This window comes from Lemur catta, chromosome 4 (assembly GCF_020740605.2).
Source record: "Lemur catta isolate mLemCat1 chromosome 4, mLemCat1.pri, whole genome shotgun sequence".
Classification (NCBI taxonomy): domain Eukaryota; kingdom Metazoa; phylum Chordata; class Mammalia; order Primates; family Lemuridae; genus Lemur; species Lemur catta.
The window spans coordinates 57,335,863-57,352,871 of NC_059131.1; the positions used below are offsets into that span (position 1 = coordinate 57,335,863).

The following is a 17,009-nucleotide window of genomic DNA, read 5'->3' on the forward strand; positions in this document are numbered from 1 at the left end:
AATCCTCCCACCTCAGCCTCCCGAGTAGCTGAGACTACAGGTGTGCACCACTAGCCCTGCTAAGTTTTTTAAATTTTTTGTAGAGATAGGGTCTCGCCATATTGCCCAGGCTGGTCTCTAACTTCTGGGCTCAAACGATACTCTTGCCTTAGCCTTCCAAAGTGTTGGAAATATAGGCGTGAGCTGCCTTATCTGGCCAGTTTTCTTTATTTTGGGGCGGGAGGCAGCTTCTGATTTTCATGTTATACTTAGAGACCACCTTCCCTACTCCATGATTATTTTTAAAAACTCTTCCATTTTTTCCTTGTATAATTTAATTGGTATAATTTTTGTATAACTTGTATAATTTTTGTATTTAAATCTTTCAACCATTTGGAGTGGATTTTGGGGGTAAAATATTAAGTATGGATCAAAGGTTTTTCCCTAGTTGTCCTAACACCATGCACTGAAGATTTAATCTTTCCCAGTGATGTGAAATGTCGTCAGGTATCTTCTTAATGTGTGGGACTTGTCTACCCAGCTAGATCATATACTATTAATATTTAAAGGCAACAATCTGGTATTATCCTGTCTTGTATCCCCCATAAAGCTGAGCATAATGATTTGCATATAATAGGTATGAAATTAATTTTTTAATGTATTAAAATTTGTGATTTCTATACATAAGAAAGTACCAAAACGTGTACAAGTTGATGAAATTTTATTAAATGCACACCTTTGTAACCGTCACCTAGATCAAGAAATAGGCCATTTCCAGCTGCCCAGGCATCCCCTGTATCCCCTTCCTAATCACGTTCCTCTCCCATCTCCCAGAGGTAATGACTCTTGACTTTTCTATGTGTGTTTTGATGTATGTGACCAAGATTTTTAGGACAGGATCAGCAAATTATGACTCACTGCCTGGTTTTTTGTTTGTTTGATTTTTTTTTTTGTTGTTTTTTACTTTCTTAATACTTTTTATTTTGAAGTATTTTACATTTATACGAGAGTTGCAGAGTTGGTGTAGAGTTCCTGTACAGCCTTTATATACCTTCCCCTACTGTAAATGTCTTACATAATTGTGACATATTTAAAACTAAGAAATTAATGTTGGTAAAATGCTATTAATTACAGACTTTGGATTTCATCTGTTTTTCCAGTGATGGTCCTTCTTTTGTTATAGCTGCGGTCCCCAACCCCTAGGCCTCAGACCGGTACTGGTCTGTGGCCTGTTAGGGACGGGGCCACAGAGCTCTGCTCCACCATTGCTCCTATCACCGCCTGAGCTCTGCCCCACCTCTCCCTTCCTGGTCATGGAAAAATTTTCTTCCGTGAAACTGGCCCCTCGTACTAAAAAGGTTGGGGACTGCTGGTTATAGCACCCAATGTAGGATTCTACATTACATTTAATTGTCATGTCTCCTAGACATGAAACAAACTTACCAACTGTAGTATAGTAGATATACTACTGTGTGTGCATAGTTCTTTTTGCTTTTAGCCTGATAGTATCCAGCCAAAACATTGTTTTCCAAAGTTACCGTTACATACCCTTTTGGGTCTGATTTCTTTCACTTAGAAAAATTCATTTAAAATTCATCCATGTTATTACATGAATGGCTTGTTCTTTTTTAAAAAATTGATATGACTTTACATAACAAAATTCTTTTAAAGTGAACAATTCAGTAGCATTTAGTATATTCACAATGTTGTACAACCATCTCTCTAGTCCTAAAACATTTTCATCACTCCGGTAAAATCCTGCTTACCCATAAGCAATTGCTCCCCATTCCATCCTCCCCCTCCCCTCTCCCCAGCCTCTGGCGACCACCAATCAGCTTTCTATTTATTTTCATTATTATTATTTTTTTTATTTAACACTGGTCAAGTTTGGGGGTGGAGCCTGGTGATGTCACTCTCCCCCATCGATGCTTTCTATTTTTATAGATTTACCTATTCTGGATATTACATATGAATGGAGACATAACATGTGACCTTTTTGTATCTGATGTCTTTCACTTAACAGTGTTTTCAAGGTTCATCCACATTGTAGCATGTATCAGTACTTATGTCCTTTTTTAAAAAAATTGTGGTTAAATATATATAACATAAAATTTGCCACTTAAATCATATTTACACATACAGTTATGTGGCATTAATTACATTCACAATATTGTGCAGTTGTTACCACTATTTCCAGAACTTTCATGACCCTAAACAGAAACTCTGTACCTGTTAAGCAATAACTCCCCATTTCCTACTCCTCCCAGCCCCTGATAACCTCTAATCTACTTTCTGTCTCTGTGAATTCATCTCTTCTAGATACTTCATAATCAGTGGAATCATACAGTATTTGTCCTTTTGTGTCTGGCTTGTTTCGCTTAGCATAATGTTTTCAAGGTTGATCTATGTATTAACAAGTATCTGAACTTCGTTCTTTTTAATGGCCAAATAATTTTCCATCCTATGGAGATACCACATTTTATGTATCCATTCATCTGTTGATGGACACTTGTGTTGTTTTCACCTTTTGTTTGTGGTGAATAAATGCTGCTGTGAACACTGGCAAAGTATACATTTGAGTCTCTGTTTTCAGATCTTTTGGGGTTATTTACCTAGGAATGGAGTAGCTTGTTGACACCTGGTCTAGAGTATATGTCTAAAAATGGAATTGCTGGGTGCAACTGTTTAGCTTTACAGAATAATGATAAGCTAAATTCCAAAGTGGTTAGGTCACAGTCTTGACAACACTTGGTTTTATCAGATTTTAAAATTTTTGCCAATTTGATCTGTGTATAATGGTGTTTCATTGTGATTTTAATTTGTATTTCTTGATTCTTAATAAGGTTGAACACATTTTCACATGCTTATAAGCCATTGGGGTTTCCTATTTTGTAACTGCCTATTAATTTTTCTGTTGGTGGTTTGCCTTTCTAGATTAATGTTGACTAATTGATATCTCCAAATAATGTTTACTCTGTGTTTCTGCAGAACAAATAGTGGAGAAAGATGAAGGCCCATATTATACTCACCTGGGATCAGGCCCCACGGTAGCCTCTATACGGGAACTCATGGAGGAGCGGTAAGTGATGAGAGATGTCCAAGGAGAAATGGGCATGTTGTTAATGGCATATGAATTTTTAAGCACCTCATTTTTCATTGCCTTGTACTAGACAGCATACAGATATCCAGATTATGGAAGGTTGAATGTGGGATTCTCACTTCTGTTGCTTTTGGGTTTCTTTCAATCTATAGGTCCATCCAACATATGCCCCCACCTTCTTGAAATGTTTTTATTGAAGAAATGTGGTTCTATAGCTGTATCCTATAGGGTTAGTTTCCCACAGTCTGAATTTTGCTGATGGCTTTCCCTGGTATTGTGGTATTGTTTAACATACCCTTTGTATGTCCTATAAATTGGTCGTTAGGTCTAAAGGCCTGATTGGAGTTAGGTTTTTTCTTTTTTCCAAAACTACTTCATAGGTGGTATTTTTGTACCTCCACTACGAGAAGCCTGTCTAGGTGGTCTAAATCCTTTTGATATGATCCTAGAGTCTTTACTAGCTTTCTTGATTTCTCATATGACCACATTTTCTGGGCTCATGATGTGCCTTTATCTAAGAAGTCCTAATTCCTTTTATTGGAGGAGAAAGTGTTTGGAAAACAGACTTGGAGTAGGGTTACTCAATACTGTAAGGAGTTCATTGTTTTTAGGCCATTTCAGTAGAAAGAACTATGTTGAGTCTGTGGACTTTTTATTTTTGTTATTGTTTAGTGATTAAATAGATCATGTGCTTATATTGACACTCAAAGTTCAAATTTAAGACTATAGGGTTTTTCTTAAGCAGTTCATACAGATGGAAACTTTAAAACCAGGCTGGGCATGATGCCTCATGCCTATAATCTCAGCACTTTGGGAGGCTGAGGCAGGAGGATTGCTTGAGGCCAGGAGTTTAAGACCAACCTGAGCAACATAGGGAGACGCCATCTCTACAAAAATTAAAAAAAGAAAAAAGAAAAATTAGCCAGGCATGGTGGCATGTGCCTGTAGAGTCCCAGCTCTTCAGGAGACTGAGGCAGGAGGATTCACTTGAGCCTCAGGAGTTTGAGGTTGCAGTGAGCTATGATGCCGCCACTGCACTCTAGCCTGGGCAACAGAGTGAGACCCTGTCCACAAAAAAAAAACAAAAAACCCAAAACTATGTACATGCCCACAGCACATAGTAAAACACTCTGAGTTCTAGTCTATGAAGAGGTTAATAGCTCGGTGGCTGAGAACATGGACTCTGGAGCTAAAGTAAGGTCCAATCTTGGCCTTGCCACTTACTGCTGAGTCCTTTGATAAATTACTCTACTCCACTGTGACTCAGTTTTCTTATCAGCAAAATTAAGATTATGATAAAAGTACATATGCTATAGGAGTGTTGTGAGGATAAACTGAATTGATGTATGGAAAATGCAAAATGCTTGTTGTAAGTACTACAGAAAGAGTGGACAGTCATTGTCTACCTCATATACATACGCACTGATTGTCTTTTTTATAGCAAGCATTAGTATTTTAATAATAAAGCCTAAGATTATGTAGACAATAAGCATATGTTTCCCCATGTGTATACATGCAGATATGTGGGGAGCAGAGTGGCTTAGAAAAATCCCACAAATTTGGGAACCAGATTTTGTCTGACCAGGGGAGCCAAACGAATCCTGTTGTCAGTGTAGCAGGGAACGTGATTTTTAACTGAATGACTGTAACAGCTCCTCTGAATGAGTAAAAGGTGAGATGTTTGGAGGACAGTGATCTGTGATAATCACTCTTAATTTCTTATGCCATGTGGCCCCTCAGAATGGTCAAAGACCAAATCAGTAAATTCAGGCCTGATTTAAAGGGTACTTCTGAGTCCATGAGAGTGAAACACATTTAAAACTGTGTGCATATTGTCTGTGTTTGCCTGCATGTGTCCACATCATGTGTGTTTTGGTTCCCAGGTTGGGCCGGGCAGCATTTTAGGCAGTGATTTTTGTAAGCAAAATCGTTTGCTACAGGGAGTCAAATGTGCAAGTTTCATCTGGGGCAGGTTTTTTGATTTGGGGGTTTTTTGGGCAACAATTTTATAAGATTTTTTCCAGACAACTCTCTTAGTTATAGAAGAATACATTTTGAAATAAGGATTAAGAGGTAGTTATAAAGTTAAGATTTGTCTCCCCCCCCCCCATTGCTTTAAAAAATAACAGCCAACTGTAAACTGATCCAAGGGAGGAATTCCTCTCAAGACCAGGAATACTTGTGTTTTTCCTTAGCAACTGGTTTATTTTTATCTTAAGGACCTTGTAAATCATGGAACAGATTGCATTTCCATCTTTATGTTGGCTGCTAGTAAACTTAGAGCCAGATTTGTGTACCACCATTAGGAGGAAGGTAATTTCTCATCTTTGATCCATGGAGCCTATTCAGGTTCACTCCTGAGTTTTTTTTGACATGATGTTAACAGGCCTGTAATAGCTTTTTTTTTGATTTCTGATATGACAGATGTTCCAGGCTATCTCTCAAAAACACACAAAGACCCCTCTGATTGCATTTTGTGTTCCAACATATCTTCTTCCTTCCCCCCATTTACTTTGATTTTACGACCTGTTATTTTTATCTTAGACATCTTTTTAAAATCCTTTCTGGAACAAGGAGGGGCATGATGATCAGTGAAAATCCCCTGGCTGGGGGTATAGTTTGTGAATGATCCAGGCTGTCTCTTTCCCTCGACCTCTCCCCTCAGCCCTTTCTCTGCAAGACCATTCTGTTTTCAGGAGTTGGCCAAAGGCAGGGGGGAAATAAATTGAAATTAAGGAGACATTGGTGCTTTTAGCTTCTCTGGTTAAGATTTGGAGAAAGGAGGGGGAGGTTGAAAGCAAATCATAACATATCCCAGTTTAGGATTCATACCTCCTGGGTACCCAGGCACTGATTGTCATAGATAATTGGAGTCATTTGTCAAAACCTGTATCTGAGAATGGTGCACCACACAGAGCCTCACATGTTCTATCTGGGAAGGGGATTCTCTGCAGCCTAGGAGTGCGGTAAATGCTTGTTCTAGAGACAAGGAAGCAACATTGTGCTACCAGTGAGCTTTGCGCAAGCTGGTCTCATTACTATGTGATAGAGATGACCCTGAGGAAGGAGCACAGCTTTAGAGCAGAGGTTGTCAAAGTTCAACAGGCCTCAGAATGTCCTGAGGGCTTGTGGAAGAACATGTGGCTTGGGCCCCACCCTAGCTTCTCACATGGCAGGTCTGTGTTGGGACCCAAGAGTCTTTGTTCCCTTCCTGCCAAATCACCAGGCGGTGGTGATGCTCCTGGCCCTGGCACCACCCTTGGAAAACCACTGGCTAAGATTATCAGTTACCTTTTAGAATAAGGTTTTAGCCTTGTAGACTTAGTTTACAGTCTAGAAGTTAGCCTCATACTAGAAGGAGCCAGGAATGGTGGCACATACTTGTAGTCCCAGCTGTTTGGGAGTCTGAGGTAAGAAGATCATTTGAGCCTGGGAGTTTGAGTCTAGTCTGGGCAACATAGCAAGACCCTGTCCCCCCCCCCCAAAAAATACACACACACACACACACACACACACACACACACACACACACACACACACACACTTAGAGCCTCTTGGAGAGTTGGTTGGTTATCTTTGAACAGAGTCAGTTCTTTTTTTTTTTTTCCATCTAGCTGATCGGACTGTGTTTTGCCCTTTTATTTGCTCTCTTATGTGGAGTTCACCGCAGGGTGCATTTCTCACAAGGACAGGATGGTGGGGAAGGACCTGGTTGGAAAGCCAGCGTCCGTGTCCTCGGCTCACCCTCCTGCGAGGAACATGAGAGTCCTGTCTCAGAGTGGTGTGGTCACCTTGGGCTGTTCTTCCCGACAGGGATCCCTGGGACACACCAAGGGCCCAGGCCCTGCGCTTGTGGGTGGCTGCCTAATCAGTGCTTGTTGAAATGAAAGTTGTCCAGGAACTAACCAAAAGCAGCACTACCTGATCTCTTCCTCTTTATCTAGACGGTGCTGTAGAAACTCCACAGAGTCCTGTCTCCAAACACTTTCTATAAGGGACTGACAGAGTCTTAGAATTTTCATGTTGTAATTACTAGAAACACTTCTCATCACTTTGCCAAGATCTTGAGTGAAATAAAGAACCTGTAACTCCAAGGCACTTAGCATTTTTTAAAAATCTTCGTTCTTTTTGTCAATTACAGAAATGAAACAAAAAGGATTTTTTTTAAGTCTAAGTAAAGTGTGAATAAAGCTCTAAAGTTTGCTTACCTTTCAGTTTGTTCTAAACATTTACAAAGATACGCGTATGTATATAGAGAAATTTTGAACCAAATGGGATGGATCACAATATATCCACTGTGTGCAGCTTGGTTTCTCCCCCACTTAATTTCTTCCCATGTCAGTACATAGAATTCTATCTAATCATTTTTTTATAGTGACATAGTTTGCCATTATATGGAAGTTGATTTTACTATAAAATTTATTATATTACAGTTGAGCCAGTCCCATACTAGACATATAAGTTTATAATTTTTCTGTCAATGTGACAGTGAATATCTTGTTTCTAAATCTTGGTGCATTTGTACAGTTATTTCTGAGGTAGAGAATTCTAGAAGTGGAGTGGGATCAAATTGGATTCATTACGAACATACAAGGATAGTTTGATTTAGACAATCTGTTAAAATAGCACACCATGTTTATTGGTCAAAGAAGAAAAACCAATCACGTATTGGTAAGAATGATCAATTCTTGATTAAGAATTCTTGGAACAGGAGACCCTCAGTAGCACCCTCCTAAGTAAGGAAATCTGTCTCTTCCCCAGAGCCAGCTTTGTGCTTGGTAATGAATTGTTGGAGACATTTTCAGTAAAGTCGAGAAGTAAGCAAAGGTGCATGCTTGCACTTTAGCCATGCGTTGCCAGTAGAGACAAGAGACTGGAACAGAGGTATAAAGAGGAGAAAGGAGACAGTGGCAAATGGCCATTATCTGCAGATGATACGATATTGTACCTGAAACTAAAAAACTATTAAAAATGAGATGATTCAGTAATATAGCTTTTGCATTATGAACAATAATTATTAGGCTCTTCCCTCACACCAAGTACTTTGAAGCACTTCAAATAGTGTACTCCCAGTGGATTATCATTTGATTTTTACCAAGCCTAAGAGGTAGGAAACATTTTTTTTTTCTTTTTGTAGAGACAGGGTCTCACTCTGTCACATAGGCTGGGGTACAGTGGCCCAATCATAGCTCACTGTACCTGAAACTCTCTGGGCTCAAGTCATCCTCCTGCCTCAGCCAACCGAATAATTAAGACTACAGGAGTGCACTACCTCACCCGGCTAATTTTTAAATTTTTTGTAGAGATGAGGTCTTGCTATGTTGCCCAGGCTAGTCTCAAACTCTTGGCTTCAAACAATCCTCCTGCTTTGGCCTCCAAAGAGCTGGGATTACAGATGTGAGCCACCACACCCAGGCCCATTTATATCTCCATTTTAGAGATGAGAAAACTGAGACTTAGAAAAATTCAGTAATGTGGCCATAGTTACTTAGCAAGAAAGCGGCTGGGCTGGCACTCAAACCCAGTCTGCCTGATCTCCAAGACTGTGCTTTAACCACCATTGCCCCCACATAGCTGTGTGGCCTTGGGCAAGTCAGTTAAACTCTGGGGCCATAGTTTCATCCCCTCTGAGCATATTGTGGTTGATTAGATGGTCTCAGAGATCTGAGGCTCTGAAGCCCTGACTGTGTGTGCGCATGTGTGTAGGCCAGGGCAGCGGGTACGTGCAGGAACTATCCAGGCGAAGCTTGGAGCTGGCGTTTGTGCTTGGTAGAGTCACTTCCCCGCAGCTTTAGCTATATGACCTCATCATGGTCAGATGTCACTGGGAGTTATTCCAAGAGAACATCATGGGTTTCCCCGATTTATTTTCTTTCATGTGCTATATTTATAAACAGCTAACTCTCAGAGTGCCTCAGCCATTGGGGCCTAGATACAAATGCCTGTGATTAGCCTTTGGTTTCAGTTCCCTTCCTGGAAGCTCAGAGGTGATAATCAGGGACATTGTGCTTAACTGCTTCTTTGCCTGAGACAGAGATGGGCCAGATGGACAGGAGCAGAGAAGGATCAGGTGAACCAGGGCCTGGTGCAGAACCTATAAGCACAGAATAAACATTTAAACCTTTCTGTTTCTTCTCTATTACCCCCACAGTAACTAGAAACCCAAACTGAAGCACACCGGAGCTGCCTTCTTACCAGAAGCTGCTCTCTTATGCTGTTCCCCTGTGCTAACGGTGGCTTCTGTCTCCCTCTGCAGGTATGGAGAGAAGGGGAAAGCCATCCGGATTGAGAAGGTCATCTACACGGGGAAGGAGGGGAAGAGCTCCCGCGGCTGCCCCATTGCAAAGTGGGTGAGTGTCCAGCCTCACTCTCCTCACCCCCTTGTGTAGCAGGACTGGGGGTGGGGGTGGGGTGGGGGTGTTGGAGGTGACATGTTTACTGTCCACGTGAACTTCGGAGCTGGTATCTGGGACTTGGTTACAGTCATTTTCCCCCAGCCTCAGCTGTTTGTCCTCATCTTGTTTGAATGCCAATCCCTGGGTCCTGGGCTGGCCTCAGAACTGCATTAGTCATCACACCCAGCTCATACTGTCCCCATGGTTCAGGCCTGCAGGAGTAGGAAAAGGGGAAGCTGGAGATGCTGTCATTACCTGATGCTGGGCCCCGCTGTGGACCGTTTGACTCCCCTTCCCCCTCCCTGTGCCTTAGAGCTGCCAGTGCTCCTGTCTCCTGCCCCCTGCCTGCAGGCCAGGGCCGAATCTGAAGGCTGGCATGCTCACACCCGGCCAGAGGAAAGAGGCTGGGCTTCTGGGCATGGCTGTGGACCAGCCTTGCTCTTGTCTGGCCTCTAAGCCCCTGTTTGCTACCAGGCAGCCTGAGCAGGGAGAGCATCAATGTCTCAGACCCCAAGTCACCAAAACAAAGTCCCTCTGACTTTGCCCTTCCAGGCCACAGAGAGATCTTTAAACAGCAGAGCATGTGCTGCTGCAGAATGGTGCTCAGGCAGGACAGCGAGGTTCATCAGCAGCTGGGGGCTCAGCACTGTGCTGGTGCTTGGTAGGGAGAGCACACGCTCAGGGAAGGCTCGGTCCCTGCATTCAAGGTGTTTGTGCCTTAGAGACATGGGAAATAAAGCTGTGGAGGCTAGAATAATTTAGGTTACCATTGTGAGGCAGACTTGAGCTGTAGTTCAGGGTGGGAGGAACGTTCAGGCTCAGTTTCCCCAAGAAGAGGTGTGTCCCTGGGGTCGTGAGTACTGGGCCATGTTATATGGGCCGGGGAGAGGGTAGAAGCATTGCTGGTGAGGAGGGTCACCTGGGCAAGGGTGGAATGGCTGGGTGGGCACACACACGGCTGACTTAGCGTGAGGGAGGCTCGTAAGATGACCTTTGTCAGCATATGTCCATCTGTGCTTGTGCCTTTTTTTATCTGGTATATATCCCATGCCTTTGCATCTTTTTGTGTTTAATGAAAATAAAAGGTGTCTGAACTTGAGCTACCACGTATCTATTTTTAGCAATTTTCAGTGAACATTGCAGAATTATACACAAGAAAAGAATCTGGAACTGCTTAGTGTATTCACAGGTGTGAAGAGGCAGGTTGCCCCACCCTGGTGAGAGATGGTCACTGCAGGGGGAGGTCTGACCTGGCTGATCGTGGTGGGGTGTTACCTCCCCAGAGGACCCTCCAGAGAGATGGCACCAGCCACAGAGTGCCAGCTGTCCCCTTCTCCTGCTAATTCAGGCAGTTGTTGAATTCCAAAGTCTTGGGCATGAAAATGAAAATTCTTAGGGCACAGGCAGAGTTAGGAACTTTTCCAGCTTCAAAAAAATTGGCTTCTTAAAGAAAGAATAGCTGGTTGTGTGGATGGCATTTAAGAAAAAAATATGCTTTTCCAGACCTGGATACAGGTGGTAAAGTGTTAGCCCCCAGCCAGGGCTTGTGTGGCTCTGCCAAGGGCTGGGAAGAGCACGTTTGCCTGGCACCAGCGGCCAGTTCCTGCGGCCGGGAGAGGACAGCAGCACGATGGAGGGGGAGGAACTGGGTCCTTGGTACGTCGGTGCTCCAGGCGTCTGTCCACAGCCCCTGTAGTCAGGTGATCCTAAAGCCGCTTTTCTCCTAAATGTCCCAGGAGTCCATTCCTTTCAGCGGCACCCCAGCTAGTCTCCCTGTCTCGTCCTTCTCCTGACTCTCTGCCACCCCTTTCTAAAGCATGAAGCCCCCAGCTCACAGGCCTCTGTGGAGCCCCCGCCTCAAGGCCTTGCCCCTTAGCTCGATACTTGAGCCCTCCCCAGTCTGCCCTCCTGCTCCCCCTGCCACAGGCCTGCACATCTTACCTGGTCTCAGAATTAACTTGGGATCTTTTGGGAAGTTTTAGCCACGTCACTCCCCAGGACGCTTTGCCCTGCCACATCCTTCCTGCGAGCCAGGACAGCGTTTTGGGAGTCGAATGAGGACCTGGACTGGGGAATGGCCAGATCCAGAGCTGTAGAGCAGTGCATGGCCAGGGCCCTTGCTTTTTTAAAAAAAATTAACAGCTTTATTGAGATATAATTCACATACATGTCACCCGTTTGAAGTGTACAATTCAATGGCTTTGATATATTACATTTTAAAACTGGTAAAATATGTAAACATAAAATCTAGCATTTGAACTGTTTTTAAGTATATGGGTCAGTGGCATTTAAGTGCATTCATTGTTGTGCGGCCATCAGCACAGTCTATTTCCAGCCTTTATCATCGTCTCAGACTCTGTGCCCGTTAACAATAACTCCCCATCGTCCCCTCCTGCAGCCCCTGATAAGCTCTAATCTAGTTTCTGTCTCTATAAATTCAACTGTTCTGGGTACCTCATATAGGGGAATCATATAATATTTGTCCTTTTATGTCTAGCTTATTTCACTTAGCATGTTTTCAAGGTTTATTCATGTTGTAACGTGTCAGGATTTCATTCCATTTTAAAGCTGAATAATATCCTAGTGTATGGACACACCCTCTTATTCATGGGTTGAAAGACGCTTGGGTTGTTTCCACCTTTTGGGTCTTGTGAATGAGCCTGCATGAACCCGGATCCACAAGGATCTGTCTCAGTCCTTGCTCTCAGTTCCCCAGGGTGTGTTCCTGGACGTGGAATTGCTGGATCATATGGTAATTCTGTGTTTAGCTCTTTGAGAAACCACCGAACTCTTTTCCACAGGGCCGACCCCCTTTTTAACTAAAAACACACAGGTATTCACCATCTTCTCTGCAAACGTTTTAGGACAACATAAAAATCTCTGACTGTATTTTGACTTAAAATTTTGTCTATGTAGTTTTCCTGCTAAAGCCTATGTCAGTCATCAATAACTTGGACTTTGTAATTATTTTTTATTTCACTCTTTAAAACAACTTTTGTGTTTTTCATTTCCTAATTACAATGGTCTCTTAGCCTGTGTGGTTGCTGTTGCCACAATGTGACACCCCCAGGACACGGCCCTAAAGACCTGTACCCCCCGGTCCATGCAGCAGAGGGAGGGGTGCATGGTACCCGCAGAGAGTAGCCTGGGTACCTGGCTCCTGTGGCTAATGGAACGGCCCCTTGTCCCTGCAGGTGATCCGCAGGCACACGCTGGAAGAGAAGCTGCTCTGCCTGGTGCGGCACCGGGCGGGCCACCACTGCCAGAACGCTGTGATCGTCATCCTCATCCTGGCCTGGGAGGGCATCCCCCGTAGCCTCGGAGACACCCTCTACCAGGAGCTCACTGACACCCTCCGGAAATATGGGAACCCCACCAGCCGGAGATGCGGCCTCAACGATGAGTACGTGGTGGGGCACAGTATGTGTCGGGGGGGGCGGCGGGGTCAGGGATGAACGGGACCCGGGGCAGCTCTGGGGAGAGCTCTCGTGCTCTCCTGGATGCTGTTTGTCCTGCAGAGCTAGCACCGTGGCTGAAGAATGCTCGCACACAGGTCTTGACCCGGGTCCTGGCCCTGGCTCCAGAGTCTGTTCACTTGGCTCAGCTTCACTGTTAAACCCCAGATCAGTGTGCAGATGCTAATGACATCAACAAGTGTGAGGAAGCATGTGTGCCCCACAAATATAAGGTGTTGATGGTATTTACAAAACCTGCCTTTATTGGGGTTTTCCTATTTTTTTTTAATTAAAGTATATTTATTTATAATAAAATTCATCCTTTAGGTATATAGTGTGGAGAGCTTTGATAAATGTGTACAGTCATGTACCCACCACCGTCACAATCAAGATATGGAACAGTTCCATCATCCCCCAAAATTCCCCCATCATACCCCCATGCCCTTTATAGGCAAACCCTTCCCTTAGCCCTTGGCAATCACCGGTCTTGTTTCCTGTCCCTGTAGGTTTGCGTTTGCACAATTGTCACATAAATGGGATCATGCAGTGTGTAGCCTTTCCTCCACCCAACATAACATTTTTGAGGTTCATCTGTGTTGACCTGTGTGTCAGTAGCTCATTCCTTTTTATTGCTAAGTAGTATTCCTCATTCATCCATTCCCCGGTTAGGGGCATTAGGGTTGTTTCCAGATGTTATTAAGCATTGAATTTTCATGTCAGTATTTATTTGTTTAAAGGCCTGTCAACATCTAGGCTATAGGAAATAGGCATGTTCAACCCCTGGGTTTTATATTATTTCCCTGTCTGTGTCAGAGCTGGTCAAGATACTAGACCTAAGGAAAAGTATAAACCTTGATCCTTAATGGGTTTATACTAGATTCTTCCCCCTCATCTCAAACAACCCCTGTGCTTCTCCCAACACCAGCCTCTGGGTTAGACCTTCAGGCTCGGGGACGGGGGACAGAGCAGGTTGCTTGGAGCTGACTTTTCTACTCAAGCAAATCTGAGAGAGAAGTTGGGGGCAGGGAAAGGTGTGTCCCAGTCACTGGGAGGCTAGTGGATGCCAGGCTCAGCTGGACCACCCCTTGAGGGAGGAGGAAGATTCCAGAACAAAGGGATAGTGCATCTGCATGCCTAACCTGTGATGTATGTTGCAGCCGGACCTGCGCTTGCCAAGGCAAAGACCCCAACACCTGCGGTGCCTCCTTTTCCTTTGGTTGTTCCTGGAGCATGTACTTCAATGGCTGTAAATACGCTCGAAGCAAGACACCTCGCAAGTTCCGCCTAGCAGGGGACAATCCCAAAGAGGTGAGCAGAGCTGCAGGGAGCGCAGGTACCCTCCCCCCCACCTTTGCTGCCTGTCGTCCTCAGTAGTTCATTGGGAGGTAGGACTGGCTCACCAGGACTCAGATGCACGGAAAGTGGAACTTGCTTTACTTCATGTTTTAAACTGACCGTAGCTTGCTGTGAAACAAGGAACGTGGGGTGTGTGGACAGGCATGAAGCATGAAAAATTAGGCTTACCAGTTACGGTGCCTAAGATTCTTCCAGTTTAAACAATCTATTTAAGGTAAATTTCTAAATATTTAAGATACATATTCAAATTCCTCATCAGAATTTGACCTTCTCAAAAGGTCATTTCTTCCCTTCATTCTTCCCAGGACATCTTTCTGGGGGTGATAGGTGCAGCAAGAAGAGGGGCCTCCAGTCCGTGGGCCACCTTTTGGGGTTTTGCTGGATTTCCCGAGGTGCCTCTCACCCTGCTTGGCTGCTGGGCAGGTGTCTCTGGGCAGTCGTCTCCATGCTGTGGGCCTGGCCTGGTCCCTGGGCTCTGGGCTGGCATCCACACTAGGCATGAGGCCTCCTCACTCGGGCTCCTCACCTGGACCCCTGCCCACAGAGCCTCCCCACTTCCCCGCGATGACAGGACAAGGCCCTGCTTGGGCTGTGGGAGCCGGAGCCTCAGCTCAGGCCACTTGCTGCCTGCTGTTTCTCCTCTGTCGCTCGTGCTGCAAAGGCTCCCCCGAGAGGTGGTCTCCACTCAAGAGTTCTAGCGTAAAGAAGGTGCGAGCCTGTTCGGGCTCTCCAGCATTCCACCTCCCTCCCCGCCTTAGTGGAGGAGGTGGGGTACTGAGTCCCTTTGCTAGGATCCAGGCAGACATCTTGATTCTGGTCTCAACTTTCCGAATCTCTCCAAGCTCCTAGTCCTAGAAGAGCTTCCCCCTCGCCCTGGGGCAGGGACATCCATTGGGAATATCTTCTCCACACCAAAGCCCATATCACCTTCTATGCTCCGACTTCCAAGCTTTGCTCTTCATCAGTAAAAGGAAGCATTTTGAAATTTAGAACTCTATTCCCCCAAACCTGACTGTTAGACTATGTGTGAGGTTAAAATAGTCTAATTTCATGCTAGACTTTTATTTACAGTAGAATCTGCCCAAAGCCGCAAATGCAGTTGTTTCAATGAATGGAGGAGCCCCAGGGCCACCAAGACCTAAGAGCTACCAGGAATGAAAAGATGTTGGTTTAACTTCTCACAAATACTTTCCGTGTTCTATCAGCCACCATTTCCAGTGTGCTTACTATATGCCAGGTCCTGTGCTGAGCACCTCACAGGTACCGCACCTGATCTAGGCATCACTGGCCTCACTTTACAGATGAGGCGAATGGCTTGTTAAAGTTGAAGGCGGATAGAAAAAATTAGCCGGGCATGGTGGCCCACCTCTGTAGTCCCAGCTACTGGGGAGGCTGAGGCAGGAGGATCTCTTGAGCCCAGGAGTTTGAGGTTGCTGTGAGCTAAGCTGATGCCACGGCACTGTAGCCAGGGCTACAGGACGAGACTCTGTCTTAAAAAATAAATTAAAAAAGGTGAAGGCAGGATTTAAATCTAGGCCTGTGTTTCTCTGGAGCTCTCATGAGCCTCAGCCCCATGCTGTGCCAGCTTCGGGCCCTTGTGCTGATGGCAGCATCCAGACAACAGCCAGGCAGGTGGCCTGGCCCTGCTGGCCTGGCTGGTTTGGTCAGGAGTGGCTGGCAGCCCTGGCCTCCCCACTGGGTGGACAGCTCAGCCATCCTCTCCATCTTCCACTTCTAATTCTATGTACTTGGTTCTTTTTCTCTGTTCTGTCCTCCTGCTTTATTCTCCATACACTTTGTGCCTGTGCTCAAGGCCTCCTGGGAGCCCCTGCAAGCCCCACTTGCCACCCTCGGAGGGCCAGAGAGAGGCTGTGGGTGCCTGAAACTCTCTGCCAGATGTGACCAGGTGGCTGCTGCTTTGCCTGGACCAGTGCTGCCCAGTGGAACTTTCTGTGAGATGGAAACGTTCCTTGCTGCTCAGAAGCCACATGCAGCTTTTGAGCATTTGAATTATAGCTAACACAAATGAGAGAATGAAGTTATAATTTGATTGAATTTTAATTAAAATCTGTATTTCAAAAGCTACACATAGCTTGTGACTAACACTGTGTGGTACCAGTCTAGCAACGAGAGCCTTGAGGTTTGTTTTCGTACCTGGCTCAGGGCCACACTGGCTGTGGAATTTCCAGCACAGACCCTGTCTTTCCTCTTTTCCTGTATCTATCATAGAGGAAGGATGCATATGCTCGTGGTTTCTTCATGCCCACTGTACTATGTCTCTGACCTAGGGTGTTCAGCACTCAAAAGCAAGAACCTGTTTTGTGTTCTCGGGTGAGCTGGGCCAGGGGCTGGCAGGAGCAATAGCTTAGCAGTCAAGGTGACTGGGCCTTCAGGCAGTGGCTTTTCCTGGGAGCTTCACAGTCCCCAAATGGACATGGTACCCATACCCCTCCCAGAGAGGACACCATAAAGACACCGGATGACACTTCACTTCCCGCCTTCCTGGTGACACCCCTGCGACAGTTCTGGAACGGTGGTTCATTTCCAGGGTGCAGAGTTTGCCAGGCAGGGCCACTCTGGATATGTGTGACTGCTCTTCTCTCTGCAGGAAGAAGTGCTCCGGAAGAGTTTCCAGGACCTGGCCACTGAAGTTGCTCCCCTGTACAAGCAGCTGGCCCCTCAGGCCTATCAGAACCAGGTACTGGGCCCGGGCCTTCCTCCACT

At 45.1% G+C, this 17,009-nt stretch overlaps 1 protein-coding gene across 2 annotated transcripts in view; it reads left to right on the top strand.

The window, feature by feature from the left end:
* TET3 (tet methylcytosine dioxygenase 3) overlaps positions 1–17,009 on the top strand; it is a 101,218-nt gene that overhangs the window by 69,612 nt on the left and 14,597 nt on the right. For both annotated transcript variants that reach the window (XM_045549892.1, XM_045549891.1), the window contains 5 exons: positions 2,968–3,058; positions 9,336–9,429; positions 12,669–12,877; positions 14,087–14,237; positions 16,894–16,983. In XM_045549892.1, coding sequence (XP_045405848.1) covers positions 2,968–3,058; positions 9,336–9,429; positions 12,669–12,877; positions 14,087–14,237; positions 16,894–16,983 — 635 coding nt within the window. The remainder of the gene's footprint in view (positions 1–2,967; positions 3,059–9,335; positions 9,430–12,668; positions 12,878–14,086; positions 14,238–16,893; positions 16,984–17,009) is intronic.